The 20,451-nt window shown below is 42.1% G+C and overlaps 1 protein-coding gene across 5 annotated transcripts in view; it reads right to left on the bottom strand.

Annotated features, from left to right (window-relative positions):
• The window catches only part of ANO4 (anoctamin 4), a 561,128-nt gene that overhangs the window by 138,800 nt on the left and 401,877 nt on the right, over window positions 1–20,451 (bottom strand). For all 5 annotated transcript variants that reach the window (XM_008256958.5, XM_008256960.5, XM_002711221.6 and 2 more), the window contains one exon: window positions 14,102–14,233. In XM_008256958.5, coding sequence (XP_008255180.1) covers window positions 14,102–14,233 — 132 coding nt within the window. The remainder of the gene's footprint in view (window positions 1–14,101; window positions 14,234–20,451) is intronic.

Here is a 20,451-nt window from a genome sequence, read left to right as displayed (position 1 = left end):
TTGCTGGGTCTAAGGATGCAGACTGGTCTTAAGGAAGCAGCAGCAGTCAATTCACCCATGTGTTATGGCATCCTCATGGGACAGGATCAATGGTGAGACATGTTGTGATTACTTTGACATTGATAATGTTTAGGGTTCTTGAATTTGGGAATAGTATTTTGAAAAATAAATTAGAATAGAGTCAAGGTGGCTTTATAATAACACCCTTTTACTCCTGTGTATTCTACTGTGGTTTCTGTACGATTAGGAAGGCATAAGGGAGTATGATGCATAAGTAAACAGTGTGTTCTGGTAGAAAAATTTGGCTAATCTTTTTAAAAAAGATTTATTTTCCTTTGAGTTACAGAGAGAGATAAAGAGAGAGAAGGGAAGAAGAGGTGAGGACAGGAGGAAGGGAGGGGAAGAGGTAGAGGTAAGCGGAAGGGAAAAAGGGAGAGAAGAGGAGGGAGGGGAGAGGAGAGGAAGGAGGGAAGGGAGGGTAGGGGAGAGGAGAGAGAGCAGAGGGGAAAGGAGAAAGAGAGAGAGAGAGGAGGGGAGAGGAGAAGAGAGGAGAGGAGAGAGAGAGAGAGGAAGGGAGAAGAGGGGAGAGGAGGGGAGAGGAGAAAGGGGGAGCACAGGAGGGGAGAGGAGGGGGGAGCACAGGAGGGGAGAGGAGGGGAGAGGAGAGGAGAGAGAGAGAGAGGAGGGGAAGGGAGAGGAGGGGAGAAGAGGGGAGGGGAGAGGAGAGGAGAAGAGGGGGAGAGCACAGGAGGGGAGAGGAGAGGAGAGGAGAGGAGAGAGAGAGGAGAGGGAGAGGAGAGGAGAAGAGGGGGAGAGCACAGGAGGGGAGAGGAGAGAAGAGGAGAGGAGGGGAGAGGAGAGGAGAGGAGGAGAAGTGAGAGGAGGAGAGAGGAGAGGAGAGGAGGGGAGGGGAGAGGAGAGGAGAGGAGATGAGAAGAGAAGAGAAGAGGGGAGAGCAGAGGAGGGGAGAAAACAGAGAGGGGAGAGGGGAAAAGGGAGAGAGGGGAGGAGGGGAGGGAGGGAGAGAGAGAGAGAGAGAAATCTAAAGATTTTCTGTCCACTAGTTCACTTCCAGATGGCCGCAATGGCATGGATATAAACCAGCCTGGAGCCAGGGGCCAGGACCTTTTCCAAGTCTCCCACATGGGTAGAAGGGGTCCAAGCACTTGGGCAATTTTCCCAGCCATAAGTAGGTAGCTGGATGGGAAGTGGAGCAGTAGGGAAAGGAAATGGTGCCCACATGGGATGCTGGCATTGTGGGCAGTGGCTTTACCTGCTATGCCACAATACTGGATCCTTGGTGAATAACTGATTTAACCAATAGGTACTTTTAAAATTCAGAAAGCTCAGGGCCAGCGTTGTGGCCCCTGGCTTCAGCCTGGCTCAGTGCCTGCTGTAGCAGCCATCTGGGGAGTAAACCAGTGGATGGAAGCTCTCTCTCTGTCTCTCCCTCTCTCTTTGTAACTCTGCCTTTTAAATAAATAAATAATAAAAAAATTTTTAAGTAAAAACCTATCCAGAGGATTTGTATTCTTTTTCAGTCAGTGTTTGAGAATGCCTTGGTGAGACACTGTAGTCTAAATAGTACATTGTACATTTAGCTAGGTGTGCACAAGAGAACTGGTGAGGTGGACAGTAATCTGGATAATTCTGAAAGAGGAGAAGATGGGAAGTAGAAAGGATATGAGAAAAGAGAAAGAATGCTGTAGGAAGTGGAGAAAAATAATTAAAAAGTGATATCCTGAACTGATAATGTTTCAAATGATTCCCATCTTTAAAACCAGACCATGAAAATCAACATCAATAGAATTCACATATATTTAAATCATATAATATCAGGGTGTACCAACAATGTTAACAAAAATAGATGTTATTTAACATTTGCACAGGCACTGATGCACTGTTGTTATTTTTGACAATATTATATGAGTACTATCATTATTATTTCCAAATTACAGAAGAAGAAATTGAAGCTTAGAATCACACGTTTTGAGAGATGCAAAACTGGCATGTGGGACCCAGGGCCAACTAACTCCAGAACCTACTGCTCCTGACCAGAGCTTTTGTGAGCTCACTTCTTAACCCTTAAGGGCAGAAAAAGTGGTTCTTTCATCTTTGTCCCAGTCCTATCCTGTGCCTGTCACAGAACTGGTGCTTGATGTGTACTGAACTGAGATAGATATTCAGAATGAAGACATGAAAGCTCACCATACTCAAGTTTATTTTTATTTGCTCCTCAAAGGTGAAATAGAAGAAAAATCATTTTATATGTGTATAATATAAATAAATATCTATAAGCATACATAAAATTTTTAAAAAAGCTTCATAATTAATCCTCAGGTGGGAAAAATCCAATTTAGAATAAGGGCACTCTGCCTTCCACTAATTAGAATGCTACTTTTAACTCAGTCAACAGTAAAGTGTGACTTGAATTATCTAAGCAATTGTGAATGCATTCTTTTTTATTCAATGACTCATCTGTGGCTGTCTTGGTGTGGGTTTGATCTTGCTTGGTTCTTGTTTTTAGAATCTCTTATTTACAGTTGTCATAAAGGAGTGGATATGTCTACTTCCATGCAGTTCATTTCTATTATTGTGAGCAGCAAAATACTAAAATCTCCGCCAAATATCTGCAAAATTTCTAAGTTGGTAAAATTTATCTTCTACGATCTCTCTTTTCATTTTTAGCCTTTCCCCTACATCTTTGTGGTATTCTCTGTACATCTCTGCTACAGCCAATACAATCCATTTCCTTCCCTTCCTTGCACTCATTCTTTAGTTTTAACTGTTCATAATGGAGTGGAAATGAATAATAACATGAAAATTTTCATCTTTCCAAGGATGTGGCTTTAGCCAAAGTATTTAAAATTCAGACTGTAAAACTCCAGACATCAGGGAGTGGGAGTTCATTCAGTATCTTTCTATTTCTCCTCTCTTTTCTCTTCTCTGACACTCCCTGCATCACCATGTGTCTCTCTGATTCGAAGGCAATTGCGACTTCTTGCTGGCCTGTTGTTCCTGTCACTGTCACCCCAGCAATGACCCTCAATCTCTCAATAGCATTTGGTGCCAGTTTCTAGCATTAAGCGAAACACATATTCCCCAAACCAGACTCACTCTGTTGCTTCACACTCCTGAGCCATCAGACCAGGAGGCAGCTACTCAGAAGTCTGGCTACAAGGGGCCTTCCAACAAGGTACGTGGTTCCAATAACCCAACCACAACCCCAGCTAGTTCCCTCAGATCTAGGGGCTATCGCTGCTTTACTTCTTACAGTTTTTATCTTGGTGACTTCAGTGTTCCCTTTGTGACACTAGAGTTCTTCAATTGCCCACAGTAATCTCTCTCTATTAAAATAGCTGCCGGGGCTGCCTTTTCAGCCTCTGATCCTCTTCCTGCTGGGGCAAACCTTGGGAGGTAGCAGGTGATGATCCAGGTAGTTGGGTCCCTGCTGCCCATGTGGGAGACATGGATTAAGTTCCCAGCTCCCGACTTTGGCCTGGCCCAGCCCCTGCTATTGCAAACATCTAAACAAGTGGATGGGAATCTTCCTTTTCTCTCTCTCCTTCTCTAATTAAAAAAGAAAAGAAAAAAAATGGGAAAGTAGTTTATGTACAATGCCAAGTAGTCTGAACTTTATCCTGAAGGCCTTAAAGAATCACTAGAAACATTTAAGCAAGGAAGCAATATTACTCTATGTGATATTGCATATCATTCACTGCTGAAGTTACACATCTGAGGGGATAAGGGAGGGTGGAAATCCTGCCCCCAATAGGATTGCCAATTCAAAGACTGTAAACAGCTTGAAGAAGGTTGTCTTGCTTTTGCCTGGGCCTTGCTATTCACCTGCAACATCAGTGTGGTGATAGATTTGGGAGTAAGAAAAGACAAAAGTGGTGCCAAGACCGTTAGAACTGTTTATGAATGAACTGGTATCCACTTCCACCAAGGCAGTGGCATTGCGATCAGAAAGAAGGAAGACCAAAAACATTTGGTGGCAATGGAGGGCAGCAAGGAAGATGGTAGTGTCAAGGTTGGTCAGCATGCAGTGGTGATGTCACTGATGTGGAGTAGGGGGCACAAAGTTGCTGCTGTGGGTGTAGGATCGGGAAAGAGGACAGTGGGAAGTGAGAAGAATCAAGCTAATCTCCAGGGACACAGACATTTCTAAGAGGTGGCTCTGGGTTAGTGGTTATTTTAAATAAATGACTATTTATAAACTTTACAGTTTTAACTCCTTCTCCTCCCTTAAAATGCGAGAAGTGTCCTTCCCTGGTCATGCAGATGCTCAGATGGTTTCCCACTTCTGACAACCGTGTAGCTCAGGGCAGTGACTTAGCCTCCCTGGTTTCCATTTCTCTGTCTCTAAATGGAGATAATGACACTCCCCACATCATGGGTAGCCCAGTATACAATGAATGGATGGGAGAAGCATGGGCTGGTATTCAGATTTGTACTCTACCCCTAAAGTCTATGTGTGACTGCATGGCCCAGGATGAAGTATTTAACGTCTCTGGGTCCCTGTTCACTCTTCTGTAAGATGATGATAATGAATTATGTTGCAGGGGTATTGAAAGGACCACGATGAATACACGGCCCAACCCCCTGGGCTCTTACTTCCAAGAAATGGTTTTCCCCTTGCCCTCTGCTCTCTCTTGTTCCTCCTGACCACTACTGTTGTGATGATGGAAAGCACAAGGTGGCTGCTTTATGTACAACCCACTGACACAAGTGCCTCTAGTCCCAGGTTCCTCTTCTGTTAACACTTCCTTATTTTATTGTACTTAAATGTGGCAAATCTTTTTTAATATAGATGCTTTAAAAATACCCTTTTACTATTTTCATAAGGAAAATAGTCTCTTGAACAATAAAATTTAATATGCTTAAATTAAAATTTTTAGTAAATATATATCTCTATTTATATGTAAATACAAACATGTATTATCATATGTGAGTACATTTATTTACTACAGTACAATACTTGGTGAACAGACATTGAAAGCACTTGTTGAATGACTACACTGATAAACTGGGAAAACAACTATTTGAAGATGGATAAATGCAATGAAATATTTCCAAATGACTTATCACACATGACCTCTTAAATTATTAAGACAACCCCTAATTAATAAATCGATCTTCTCACCCGCAAATGTGTGCTTTTCCTATATGATTAGGTGACCTGTCTGTCCCCTTAAAGTGAAGTCATTCAGTTATGTCCTACTTAAAACAGAGACTCACAATCATCAGTAGCACAAACCTCAGCATTGTGTGATTCGTTTCATTTTCACTTCAGTTTAAAACTTTCCAGAATATGGATATATTTCCCCTGACTCTCTGGATCAATGCAATCTGTATACTGAGGATCTGAATGCTGAATAAGAAACCGACAGAAAACAACTGTTCTGAGACTGCACTAAAGCGATGTTAATCCCACCAATATCCAACATGGCATCTCTTAGCCTAAAGGAGTCTCTGAAGATTTCAGATCAATGAAAACAACAGAAAATCTCCAAAAGCTCTGAAAGGAAAATACAGCAAAAGGCACATGCTAGAAGAATCAGTCTCTTCAGGTATCTCTGTTGAAAAGGCAAATAGGCCTACATTACTGATTAACAAATGTGATACTGCCTTTTTTTTTTTTTTTTTTTTGACAGGCAGAGTGGACAGTGAGAGAGAGACAGAGAGAAAGGTCTTCCTTTGCCGTTGGTTCACCCTCCAATGGCCGCCGCAGCCGGCGCACCGCACTGATCTGATGGCAGGAGCCAGGTACTTATCCTGGTCTCCCATGGGGTGCAGGGCCCAAGTACCTGGGCCATCCTCCACTGCACTCCCTGGCCACAGCAGAGAGCTGGCCTGGAAGAGGGGCAACCGGGACAGAATCCGGTGCCCCGACCGGGACTAGAACCCGGTGTGCCGGCGCCGCAAGGCGGAGGATTAGCCTAGTGAGCCACGGCGCCGGCCTGTGATACTGCTTTGTACCTGGGGTGCTGAGTAACATTTAGGTTAAAATTAATGCTATTCTAGGTCAGGTCAGATAGTCAACTCAGTAAAATCACTTTTTGTTATTTCAAATTTTCACTTTAAACAGCTACTGCAACTTTCAAATTCTTTCAAGGATTCTTAATTTACTTCTGGCTCATCATACTTGATGATAATAGCTATCACTTATTGAGTGCTTTCTATGTGACAAGTACTGGATTAAATGACACATTTCATGTCCCCAAATCCTACTGCTGCCTCCCATCATTTATTCTCTTCTTTGTTTCTCCCATCAAAACTTACTTGTCCTCTGCACCAGATGCTTGGAGCTTTGTAGACTGGTAAAAAAAAATATCTAACTGTGCAAGACAGAATAAAGACCCTCCAAAAATGTCTACATCCTAAAACCTAGAATTTGTGAATATGTTAAGGTATATGGCAAAGGGGAATTACTGTTGCAGATGGAATTAAGGTTGCTAATACACTGACTTTAACACAGAAGGATGATCCTGGATTACCAAGGTGGGCCCACTGTAATCACAAGAGTCCAGAAAAATGGAAGAGGAAGGCAGATGAGTCAGAGAATAAAAAGATGTGATAACGGAAAGATAGAATGATGTGATGTAAAGACTCATATCACATGAGCAAAGAAATACAGCAGCTACCAGATGTTAGACAAACCAATCGATTCTCCCCAACAGTCTCCATCAAAGACTGAGGCCCTGACACTTCTTTATTCAGCCGAGTGAGACCCATATTGTTGTATTCTAACCTATAAAATGTAAGACAATAAATTTCGTTGTGGTAGGTGGTAATTTGTCATAGCAGTGCTATGATTTGCATGATTACATTTATAGTTTGACCCCACTGAAACTGATGTTGAAATTTAATTACCAGTGTTAAGGTACAGAGAAGTGGGACCTTGAAGTAATCAGGTGATGGGGGCTCTATTCTCATGAAGGGATGAATGGAGTTTCTGAAAGAGTGGGATGGTTCCCAAGAGTGCGTTGCTAGAGAGACTGCTCCTTTGTCCCCTCCCTCTTCCATACACATGTGTTTCCCCTTTCTGTCTTTCTGCCATGACATGACATAGTACAGAGCTCTCCATGGAAGCCAAGCAGATGCTGGTGCCATGCTCTTCGACTGCCAGAACCACGAGCAAAAATAACTCTCTATTCTATATATATGTTTAGTGTGTGTGTGTGTGTGTGTGTGTGTGTGTAAAATATTGGGTATTCTATTGTATCAACATAAAATGGACTCAGAGGGAAAGACTGAAGCCACAATGCCTGGCCTTGGAATCCGAGCCCTGCCACTACCAACTGTGTGACCTTGGGTAAATTACTAACCTCTCTGTGCCTCAGTGTCCTCCTTTGTGAAATGAGGGTAATGACTGTATCTTATTTAAAGGACTAAAGCAGTTTTTAACTGTGAAGTAGTTGGAACTCTGTTAGCATATAAATATTAGATATCATATTATAATAAATTCCACATGGCTCTATTGAATTACCCTTCCTGAGATGGCTGGAGTTTTGAGAGGTAATACTTCAATGAAATAACTGACTACAATGATGACAAACTCAGGCCCCACAGCTGGCTAGTGTGAGAAAACTTCCTGTGGATTAGATGTTCAGGTGGCCATACTATCATGGCTGGTAATAGCCTGTGGGCCCTGACCTGGTAACAATGATATTGGATAAAATGAATAGACTCATACGTGGTTTACGGAGATATGTACTCACTAGCTTTCTTTTATTGCTTTTCTAGTATGGACATATCTACATATTTATATAGAATGTGAAGTTATTTTCTTTTTAAGCAGTTCTCAATTTTAACATTTGCAGAATAAAGTTCTAGCAATGACATTAAGATTAGGGGATGCTGCAGTATTTTCCTAGACAGTTTCTCTACATACTTCTAGATGGTTATGACTATAGGCAATTAATTCTCCAGAACCATGCAGAAGGGCCCACCAGAAACAGTCTCCAAAAGAGCCCAGTGAGGCATTTGCTTTAGGGAGGTTGCTAATGATATTGCCCACTATTTCATTAAAAGCCTCCCAATGCTCTCATGCAAGAATTGTACTTCATACTCACAGTCAAACTGTAGGAAAGTGCCCTTTTATGCAATGTGTTTTCTCTTCTCTGACAGACAGAATCATGTGACTTACTATGCTTCTCTCTTCTGCTCGACCCACTAGGCTTAAAGCCCTATTGGTTGGCTCATCTGTCAATTCCTACAAATACACAGGCCACTGAGGCCTACAAATATGAGCCCATTTTCCCCCTGAACTTCAAAGCTGACTCTAAATTACATTTTCTTTCAACTTTATCACCTTATTTTGTCTGTCTCTTCAATGTGCCTCCAGTACTTTACCAACAAATTCCAGAGACTATGAGATGTCTTCACACATACAGGGTCACCTCCAGAGTAACACAGCTGAAAGAGTCCTTGGCTTCACTCCTGTGGCTCATGCATGAGATGATAGCATTATGTAGAAAACACACTTCCCTCCTGTTCTCTAACCTAACATTGAACCCAGTGACCTTGAACGAACCATTCAGTCTCTCTGATCTTCAACATTCCCCCATCTTCACAGAGTTGTAATGTGGTGTATCTGGAATATGGGATCTGCTTAGGAAATAGTGGTTGCTATCCTTTATTATTATAATTGTTTCTACAATTGGCTGTCTACTTGGCTGTCTGATTGCTACTGTCTATAACTCACTGTTATAGTTTGTGGAGAACAAAGTCAAGTGATAAGAACACAACCAAAGGGAGGTTATGGATAATCTCTCATCCTCTGTACCTCCAGCAACCTTCTTCCCTTTCTTATCAGCCTTTGCTAACCACCCCCCACCCCCACCCCCGCACCATCCCTGCATTATTTCCATGGTAAGTTTGTTCTCAGGCTCCAAGGGCTGTGTTGTTTGATATTCCCTAGATTTTTTTGTTATTCTCTAACTCACAATACAGAAGGGAGAAAAGGCATGCAAATAAATCTTATGTCACATGGCCTTTTTATAATGCCCATTTCTTGTATGCTCATGACACATGAATTAAAAGGTGTGATGCATGAATTAAATCTCTTAGAATCAGACATGAGTTCTGAGAACAGAACTTAATGCTCATAATCCTCTGCGTTTTATCAGTTAGCAGAACTGAGTCTAAAAATAAATTCACAAGTCAAGGGGAAATTAAAGTTGAACAAGAAGACTCTGACTGCTGGCAATTCAGAATAGATACATTTCTTGAAAAAAATATACTACATATCTGTTATTAAAAATGACACAATTCTTTTCTATATTTTCCTTTTTTTTCTGTCTGCTAGCAGAGAATCTTTTTTTATGTGTATTGACTTTAGGAAGTAATTGCCTCCAGGGTGTTACTGCTAATGCCATTTCAAGGATGAAGGGCAGTGATACCTAAAAAGGGCAACATTCACAGGCAAGAACGTAAAGAAATAAGTGAATTCTTAGATGGAATTGTCTGTCTTCATGTTAAACTCGAGTTTAATTTAGCACAGAGAGAGGGTGTCAGGTAAAGAAAGACAGTAGAGCAATGGTTCTCAAAGTCGTGGAAAGGAATACAATTTGGCACTCACCCTGCCATCACTGTGAGAGGACACTTGACAGCCTCTGGAGACATTTTTGATTGTAACAACTAAAGGGGAGAGGGATGTTACCAGCATCTCAAGTAAAGACCAAGAATTCTGCTAAAATATTCTATAATGCGCATAATAGCTCCCCATAACAAAGAGTTACCCCAATGCCAATAGCATCAAGGTTGAAAAATTCTGCAGTAGAGCAAATCTGGAGGTTCCCTATCTGAATTTGAATTTATGCTTCATCAATGAGACAGACTGTCTAGTTGTTCAGCAAATATACTTCCATTTTTACCCTTGGCATGCAGGTAGAATAGTTATCCCAGCATTTATTGAGTTAAGGGTAAATACATATCTGAGAACTGACCAATGAAATGAGGGTGAAAGTGCTATATACCACTTCTAAGCCATAAAACATTCCCAAAGGATTCACTTACCTCTCTCTTTCTCTCTTTTTGTAAAGAATTTAGGGGAAGGAAGAGTTACTAGACAGAACTTGAATGACTAGACTATGAAAAAGACATTGAGACTCCACATGAGACAGTGGTGCAAGCAACAAATGAATTTCTGCAGAATTAAATCTAATACTAGGGGCAAGAATTATGACATAGTGGCACAATGGGTAAAGCCATTGCCTACAGTGCCAGCATCCCATTTGGGCACCTGTTCATGTCCTGGCGCTCCACTTCCGATCCAGCTCCTTGCTAATGCACCTGGTGTTGAGGGTAGGGGTGGCCCTGGGAAGACTCCTTGAAGCTGAGGTCTGAAGGATAAATAAGAGTACACAAGGTAAAGAGGGAGGAATGGGAAGGGCATTCCAGAAGAAACAGCATGTGCCAATGCCTGAGACAGTATTTCCAAAGGACTGAGGGAGGTTGTAATGCAGCTGGATGGTTACAAGTGAAGGGTAGAAGGCAGTGAAGGCAGGTTAGATTGGAGAGGAGTTAGCAGGGTGGCTAGGTCCTGTGAAGCTCTGAATATCATGTCAATAACTTTGGTATGCTCTGGTTTTTACAGGGCACAATGACATGATTAGATGAAAGTTTTGAAAATATTCTGTAGAAACCCAAGAAATTGAAATGGAGATGCACAAGATTAGAACTGAGGAGAACTTTCATATTATTTCTGCATTTCAGGAGTGAGATAACAGCGGCAAAGATTAGGGAAATTTACTGCAGCAAAGACACGCTTAGATGGAAAATCTTCAGCCTTGGAGATGTAGAAGACATGGAAAGCAGAGATGAAGGAAGTGTCTGCCATGCAGTCCAGCCTCCAGTTTCAGCAACTGGACAGGTATTAGTGCAGTGTCTGATGCTAGGAACAAGGTGGTGGGCTGTATTTGGGAACAAGACATTGCAAATTCAATTTCAGATGAGTGTGCTGTCAGCCAATTTCACATTATCTGTGTTACTCATGTGATTCTCTTCTTTTCATTTCTATGAACTCCTTTATGTGTTTCATTTAACAAATCACTATTAAGCACCTACTAAGGGGTTCAGAAACCAGTAAGAAATATAAGTTTTAAGGAGCTTATGGTCTAGGAGAAAGCAATTAAAATGGACAGTACTATTAACTCAGGAAAAGAAAAATGCTATCAAGACATATAAGCATGTAGCTCTCCCAGAGTTGGGGACAGAGGTTGGGAATCATGGAAGCTATACTAGAGGAAATGTCTTTGATGAATCTCAAAAGGAGGGAGCCCAAAGATTCAGGCAGAAGGAGTCATGTGTCCACTGGAGACAGCAGATCACAAGGTGAGTTAAGGAGGTGAACATAGCTCAATCTAGTGAATCAGTTTAGGAGTCTGGATTTTATCCTGAGAACAAACTATTTTTAAAGCTTTTTTCCACCTTAATAATTATTTATTAAACTTACAATTATATTGTCTGTGCTACATTCATGTCTCTTTCCCCACCCCCTAGACACATTTAAATGTCTATCAGTCACTTTTGTTCTAAGGCAAATGCAATATGAAAATTCTGCAAAACCAAGAAGACACATGAGATTTTTGGACTAAGTTAGAAACCTAGGATATTATGCTATAACTCCCAGAGCTCATTCATGAGCTATTTCTGATTAATCTGAACCTGTTCATATTGCCCTTATTGCCCTTAAAGCATCTTAAGGGCCTTTACCTCCTGATTGTTCTAAACAATTGTTTCCAACTGGAAAGCCAGTATTCTTCAAATTTATTTTATACTCATCAAAAGGATGTTGCCTGTGTGGCATGACTATTTTTAAAGAGAAAGAAATTCCTACTACCCATAACATTCAAGACAATTAATTGATGTTTCATCTCCTGCTTGCATCATAGGCCTTCTACTCTCTTGGTCCCACTGACGTCTGGTTCTGGTATTTGCTTCATACCACTTTTCCTTCTTCGTTCTTCTGTCTTCAAATATCATCTTCCTCATCACTTTCTTCTTTTCAATCAATAATGCTAGGCCCTCCACACTTCCTGTATCCCTAATCACAGTCAGCTACTTGTGATTCCTTAAACACCATCCTTTTCATGCCTTTGTTTTTCCTAAATATATTTATTTCTTTTCTGGGTCCATCTTTCTCCCTTCCCTCAAAATTTATAGCAAACACTTTCTTCTTTTTGATCAGCCTTATTATCAACCTACCTCCATTCTGGAAAACCACGCACTCACTTCTTCTTTAAAGTCATACCCACCAAACTGTTCAAATTTTTTTTTAAATGGTCTGCATCTTCCCTAGGCTGGGACCAAGACTGTGTATTATTTATCTTTATAAACTCTGAACCTAGACAGTGCCTGGCAAGAAGTAGACACTGAGGGATTGTTAAACAAATCTGTTATTTAGTGACTCAATACCCAAACATCTTTAAAAAAAAGTTCTCGTGTTACTATTCTTCATTGATTATGTATTTAAAAATACTTGTAAAAGTACAAAATTCTCAGTTCTACTCTATAGAAGTCCTGATAGGCACCCAGGTGTATTTGTCTTTGCAAACCATGTTCCACATGGTATTCTACAGTGAGAACATCAGGGACACAGCCGGCATGAAGAAGAGCAGTGAGAAACTTTCTTCTTACATTCACCTATATCCCTTTGAAGTAAAGCAAATCCCTAGAGTACACACTGTGTAACTCATTGACTCTTCCATCCATCGCCCAAGTATCCATGGATCCATCTGCCTACTGTCTGGAAAACTTTCTCCTGCACTCTCTCAGGCAGGATAGGTGCCAAGGGGAAATCTGCATACAAGCCAGACTCTATCTACCCCAGAGGCATTTAAAAAAGCAACCAATTATTTGTCTTAAAAACTCCCAAGATGAATGGCACAGACATGGAAAGGGTTTACCTAAGAGTGGGAAGATATCAGTTTTTATCTTTTCCTCTTAAGGAAAAACCTAAAGGCCATGATTCATGAGCTAACATTAACCTCCTCTTGGCTCCCACTTCCCAGGGAGGACTTCACTCAGGCTGTGGTTTCCCCTTTCAGGGTGAGTGGGCATTGGTCTGACCCCTGAAGATCTAAGGTCTGCTCATTTCGGGCGCCCCTTTCCCTTGAATGCAGCTGATTCTCCCACGCATCACCTATTTCGGGGCAGAATGCCTATGCTTTTTCTTTTCTCTTTTGCCCTCTAGAGGCTCACAGAATTAAATTAATTTTCTTTTGCTGCTGAAATATGCCCTCCCTCATACTCCCTGTAACTTCTTGACAACTGCTCTCCAGTTTATTTTTTGTCAAATTCAGCAGCCTTTAAAAAAATCATCTGTCAGCCCTTCCCTGCCTTCAGGTAAGTCATCGTTACTGAGGCTGTCACCATGGCTGGAGCAGGGGGGCTGGGAACTCCTTCAGTGGCTGCAGGTGTGGCAGGGCTGCTTGGGCATATGCCCCCTTTGGGAGTCTGTTCTCCTTTTGTTGACGACAGCCTCAGCACACTTCTCTCTCCTGCCACCTGGCTATCATTGCTTGCCATTTCAGAAGCTTCAGAAGTAAATTCTCTATCACTGTAGCAATTCCTCACTGTCTCACCGTTACTTAGTCAACGTTTTTTTGTTCCCTCCCCACATGTCAAAATTGACAAATTACTGTTCTGCGATGGTCTGATAGATGAGTCAGTGGGTGGACTGCCAGGTGAGGTAGTGTTTCCTAGGACAGCTTGGTGAAGTGTTGAAGGAAAAGGGACTGAGATAAAAACCAAATACTCTTAAGTAGGGAAGGGAACAGGGTACTTCCCCTGTCTGCTGGCTAGATGCAAAAAGTTGGCAGAGTCAAAGATAGACGGAGGCTGGGTTTTGGAATCACCATGGAGAAGATCATTCATCCAACACACATATGGTTTCACGTCACTGAGATGTGGGGGTGTACAGCAGTTACCAGCTCTTCCTAATTTAAAGGGATAGGAACACTCACAATATTCTTAAGATAAAGGTTACTATCCTGTTCTTTGCACATAGTAAGAAACAAAGGCATGCAGGGGAAGACTTCGCCACAGTGGCATTGCCCTTAGGAAAACAGGGGCTTCTGCATGCAACACTCACTGATGGATCCTTTGCTGGCTGAAAGGGGCAGTGTAGCAGTCATTCTCCTCCAGGTCTGGCAGTGTCTCCTTGTCCAGCCTCATTGGCTTCTTAGGTAACCATCTCCGAAACCTGCTTATTTGCTTATCGATCCTGTGGTACATGGAAGGCAAGACCAAAGGGTACAGCATGTCAGCATTGCCCCAAAACACAGCAGGGAAGACTCCACAGAGCCATGCTGCTAACACCACACTCTCCAGGCACTCTGACTGTACTCGTGGTACCCCCATTTCACAGATTTAAAGAAAAGAGCTGTTAACTCCAGTGTTATTTCAGTCTCACCACGTGACCTCAATACATCTACAAAACAGCAGTCACATGACTTGTTTGTCTATTACATGCCAATAAATGACCAAGTAAGTGGTCATAACAGGGCTGCAAGACTGAAAAGGAAGCTGACAGTCCTTTAAGCAAAGCAGCAGAGACTACCACTTCTCACATTCTGTAGGGTCTAGAAACTCATTTTTTGTTTGGAAAAATTCTGAGGTCAGATAAGCGCTCTCAGGCTGTAGGTAACTGTTGAGAGGACCTGTCAGCACATCCTGGTGGGGAGAACGTGCCTAGGGACCTCAAGGCCATGGCTTGCTGCCTGCCTCTCACACCTTCCCGAAGCAGACTCCTTAGCTTTCACTGCTGTCTTTTCAAGCTAACCTCAGAGTTCCCTGAGTGCCAGAACATCACGATGTGGATGTGCTACCTTGCCTAGCACACTCAAGGGAGACCATGGCAATGTCCTGAAAATCGGTTTCATGCTACTGTTTCCTTGCTGGCTGTGTCCTGTTCCCTTGGCCCTCACTGACTCCTGCTGATGAAAACACCAAGCATCTAAGAGACCAGCTCTCAATCACTGTTCATAGCAAACCACTAGCAGGAGCAAAAATCATATCTGACTTTAAAAAGATTATGCTCCCTCAAGTATCAATGCCACTGAAAAATATTCTTTGGCCAAAGAGCATTTAGCAAGCAGCATCTATTCAGATGAACTGAACAGGTACCATTTTACACATTACAAAAGAGACTCTAGTTACTCAGCCAGTGAATAAAATCAGGACCCAAGTGCATATTTTAGACTCCTGATTTCATCTCTGTAAAACTAGTTGACAGTGGATTACATCTGGCCATGTTTTATTTCTTCAGTTTAAAACTATTTTACATAGCAATTTGTCATTTTCAGTGACTGTGATGGCTACTTTTATATGTCAACTTGACTGAGCTAAGAAGAAGCCAGATAGTGGATAAAACATTATTTCTGGTTGTAACTGTGAACAGTAGAATGAGTAAAGAAATTAGCCTTCCTCATTGCTGGCTGGCGTCATCCAATTCCATGGCCTGAACAGAACCAAAACATAAAGGAAGGGTGAGTTTGCTGTCTTCTCAAGCCAGAACATTTATAAGACATTGGTATTCCTGGTCCTTCGGCCTTCAGTCTTACACTGGGATTAATATCAGCAGCTTTCATAGGCCTCCTGCTTACAAACTGCAGCTTGAGGGACTTCTCAGCTTCCATGATCCTCTAAGCCAATGGCACATTCACTCTCCCGTCCCTTTTGGGGAAATTTGCACTGCCTTCAGCTTTTGATTCTATCGAGGTTTTCAATGAATGGGATAATGCCCACCCACTTCTTTACTCAGTCTACCAAGTCAAAACATGCTATTGGAAATAGGCTAGCAGACACAGCCAGACCAACATTTTACCAGCTATGTAGGCAACTCTCATCCCACTCAAGATGAAGCATAAAATTAACCATCATGGTGAAACTCCCAGATGAAGGGAATATTTTTTATGTGATCAATCATTTCCAAGCTGGAAATTGGTGGTAAACTTCTATTTTATTGCCGCCTTCATTCTCCAGATCGTTCAGCCTAACCATGACCTCAGCACTGCATAGTGTTGGCTGTTTTCAGAACCCCTGGGCATTCAAAGTGGAAAAAAACTCACAATTGCCCTAGGCTCTTCCTTTAGAAAAAGGAACCTCATCCCCACACTCAGCCATCTCTCTCTCACACTCACACACACACACATACACACTGAAGTAAAGATTGTTCTCAGGACCATGCAGACAGACAAGAAGGGGAAAACATTCCCATCTCCCCAACCTTTCTTCCTTTGCCCTCTCACCCCATCTCTCTATAAATACTTAAAATATAGTGGGATGATGGGGGTTCAGAAAAGCAGCATGACTCAGAATTTGAGAACATGGACTCTGGGGTTGGAATGCCTAGCTTCAAATCTTGGACACATAAATATTTGTGGTGTGATTCTGTGTTGTGCTTCAGTTTCCATGTCTGCAAAATGGGCAAAGTAATGATAAATTCATGGAGTTGTAATGATGAGTTGCTACACATACACACAAGCACCAATACACATGCACACACACACACACACACAGGATACTTCATAGTTCATGGAAAAATAGAATTAAAAGATAAGTTTATTTTGGTATAAAAATTTTTGGATCCTATGCATACCTAAAGTCTTCAAAACACTCACAGAAAATACATATTATGAAAAAAACCTATGCTTTGGGTTTAAAATGTTTGCACCAAAACAAGCTTATCTTCTATTTTCCATGGACTTTTTGAAGTCCCCCTGTAAAGTGTTCAGAACAGTATTTGTTTTACAGTTATTCTGGCTATTATTATGTTTTCCCCTTCTTCTAAGAAAGAATAGAAGAATCACTTATCTCTTAACATTTCTTTTTTCAATTAAAAGTTAATTGAGCTTCACCAGAATCTATCACTTGTGTAAGTTCATGAGTTAGTTCTTAAACAGACTCATCAATTAGACCTCCTACGCTAACCTTGTGTTCTTTACCACGATTCTGGGGTTTATTTTGTCTGGTTATCTTAAAACTCATTCAAGAAAGAGGACATTGGCCCAAAGGTGCTTTTTTTTTTTTTCTTAACAATAGAACTTTTACCTCCCACACATCTCTAGTTTCTAGCACTAATCAGATTATACTTTGCAGAATCTGGGCTCTGTGTACACTATGAATTCAATCCAGCTGGGTACAGTGCTCAACGTGGACAAACACAAATAAAGTTGTAAAAAAAATTAGGCATAAATACTCTATGGGAATGAAATAAATGGTAACTTCTAACAGCTAGTTGTGCCACTGCAATTTCAATGAAATGTATAGATGGTAGAGAGATAGAGTAGAACAGCATAATGAAAATGATCAGTTAATTTAAAAATGAGAAGTGAAAGGAAGTGAAGAGAGAGCTAGGAGAAAGTGCTTGGCGTCATGGAAGGAAGCTGGGGTTTATTCCCGGGGTGCCTAAAGCCTGGCACAGGGGCTTATCAGCAGTGTGACTCACCTTTCTGAGCCTTCTTTTCCAGGGTTATTGAGTAGAGTAATGGTAATCAGGGTCATCACTGCTATCAGCATTTTGCTGACCTCCAGGGTGGTTAGGAAGCTCACAAAAGACTGTGTGTATGGCATACTTTGAAGAAGCTGCCAGCAGACAGCAAGTATTGTTAATAACTTCTTGAGGACCCACAGGACTGACGTAAAAGTAGAATATAGAGTGGTTGGACACATCACCACTATGGTAGAAGACAGACAGTCAAAAGAGCATCTTAAAAATAAACCCTTTGTGGGGCTGGCACTGTGGCACAGGAGGTTAAGCTGCGGACCATGATGTTGGCATCCCATGGGAGCACCGGTTCAAGTCCTGCAACTCCACTTCTGATCCAGCTCACTGCTAATGCACCTGGGAAAGCAACTGAAGATGGCCTAAGTGCTTGGGCCCCTGTCACCTTGGTGGAAAACCCAGATGAAGCTCCTGGCTTTGGCCTGGCCCAGCCCTGGCCATCACAATCATTTTGGGAGTGAACCAGTGGCTGGAAGATCTCTCCCCTATCCCATAACTCATATAAAAATAATCTTTTAAAAAACAACTTCTGAGACATAGAGCTAGGTGCAGGGTTGAAGAGGGTAGACTGGCTTTCAGTAGGGAGCCCAAGCAGATACAGGAAAACAAAGGATGGATGTTCCAGGTTCTATCATAATTTGCCTGCGCATAGAGGAATGACCACTCAAACATGGTCAGCAGTTTGCGATTTCCTCTGGCTGGCAGAATTGTTCCCCCACCTACAGCACATCTATACCCTTACCCCTGAACCTTTGAGTATGTTATGTTACAGGGCAAAAGGGATTTTGAAGATGTAAGTAAGGTTGCAGACCTAACGATAGGGATAGGACCCTGGATTCACACATGTCCCAAATTAACCACATGGGCCCTTTCAAAGCAGAGACCTTTCACTTGGATGCAGGAGTGACGTGGCAGAAGACAAGATTAAAGAGATTCAGAGTATGAGAAAGACTTGATGTTGCACAGCTTGCTTTGAAGACGAAAAAGGCTAGAAGCCAGGGAATGCAGGCAGCCTCTTGAAGCTGAGAACAGCTTTCAACCATGAGCCAGTAAAGAAAGGGACCTCAGCTCTATAACTGCATGAGCTGAACTGTGCCAGCAACTTGAGGGAACATGCAAGCAGATTCTTCCCTAGGCCAACGCTTCACTATCAGGCATGGGAGACAGACCCTGAACAGAGAAACTGGCTGAGGCTTGTTCCCCAGGGCTTCTTTGATTTGCAAAATTGTGAGATAGTAAATGTGTTATTCTGTGCATCTGAGTTGTGGTAATGCATTATTACAAGAATGGAACACTCATATTCTTTCATACAGTCTTATCTGATTCTCCCCCTTAAGACCAGGCCACAGTCAGGTGGTTTCCCACTGTGCTAAGGCTGGCGTTCTGCATGCAGTCTCTGCCTCCCAGTTGATGACTCCAGGAATGAGTCTATTTCGCTGTGGCAGTTTGGCAGGGACATGATGAATGAGTACTACCTTAAGCTGCTCTTCCATAAACCCATCCCTGTCTCCAAACTGAGCCACACTCACACACCACTGAGGATAACCTTCAGCCACACAAAGGAGAAACACACAGCACAAAAACCGATGGGTTGGAAAGTAGGAGGCACAAGCTGGAGTCTTGGTTCTGCCATTATATGTACGAGTGGCACGTGACAAGCCTTTTAGCCTTGTCTTGCTTTCATATCCTCATTTCTAAAATGATGATTGGCCAGAAGCTCTGTAGATAATACATGCTGTTTGTGATTTGGGCAATACTTTTGTTATGTTATTTAAACAAACAAACAAACCAACAAACAAACAGCTTTCCTTTTTGCAATACTGAATGGAAACTTTCTGTGTATAGTGATGGCTTTTGGAGTCAGCTGGAAGTGGAGTCACAGCCCATTTGCATAGCTTGCTAATATGAGAGGCTGAGCAGGTAGATAAAACTCTCTGAGCTAAAAGTACCCATTGCATAAAGCAGTGGTGGAGACTAAACTGAATAATGAATATCAAATGCTTGCACAATGCCTTGGCTGTACAAAGGGCTCAATTAGATGGGAGTTTCTAGGATGAAGGATGGATTTTTATGTAGAAAATTCTCCTTCCAAAAGCAACTCAAAAACTATAATGCTCCCTTGAAGGTTGTGATACCCTGATCTAACAAAACCCCCAAATAGGAGACAGATATTTGGCTTAGTAGTTAAGGCACTGGTTAAGATGTCCATGTCTCATATAGGAGTGGCTGGCTTGAATCCCTGGCTCCACTGCTGACTCCAGGTTACTGTTAATGCAGACCCTGGGAGGCAGCAGTGATGACTGAAGTAATTGGGTCCCTGCTACCCCTGTGGGAGACTTAGATTGCATTCCTAGCCTTAGTCCTAGCCAGAGGCCATTGCAAGTAGTTGGGGGACTGAACCCACTGGTGGAGCTTGCTTGCTCTTTTTTCTGGGCCTCTGCCTTTCAATAATAAGAAGGAAAGTTCCCGAAACAAGTAATCCTAAAAATTACTCAGATAAGCCTGAAAACAAATAACCAGAAAGCATCCCATTTCTATTTTCCTATAGGAGTGGAGTTTACCTAATAAAGCTTCTTCTGACAGGGAGAAGAAAAGAGAAAACACTGGCTTAATGATTTAGCATTGATTCTGGCAGGATATATGGTCACCTTGTTTCATGTCTGCCATTCACTGAGCAAAAGCCCTCTTGTGGATTACAAAGGCAAATCAATAAAGAGAAGGGGGGATCATCCATGTGGGCATTTCTGGCCTTGACTTGTCAAGTCAGTAGCTGAACTACAAGGTGAATTACTTTTATAAAGAGTTGTTCTTATCATTCAGTTCAGGTTCCTCCCCCAAAACGTTGGTTCACAGAAGGCACGATTTTAGAAAAGGAGCTGGGAAGAGCTGGCAATGCCGTTGAAGCACACGGGCACAGATGTGCCACCTCTGCTGTG

This window comes from Oryctolagus cuniculus, chromosome 11 (genome assembly GCF_051225735.1).
Source record: "Oryctolagus cuniculus isolate XC-2025 breed Fujian yellow rabbit chromosome 11, ASM5122573v1, whole genome shotgun sequence".
In the NCBI taxonomy this organism is placed as follows: Eukaryota; Metazoa; Chordata; class Mammalia; order Lagomorpha; family Leporidae; genus Oryctolagus; species Oryctolagus cuniculus.
This window is presented reverse-complemented; position numbering and strand designations above follow the sequence as displayed.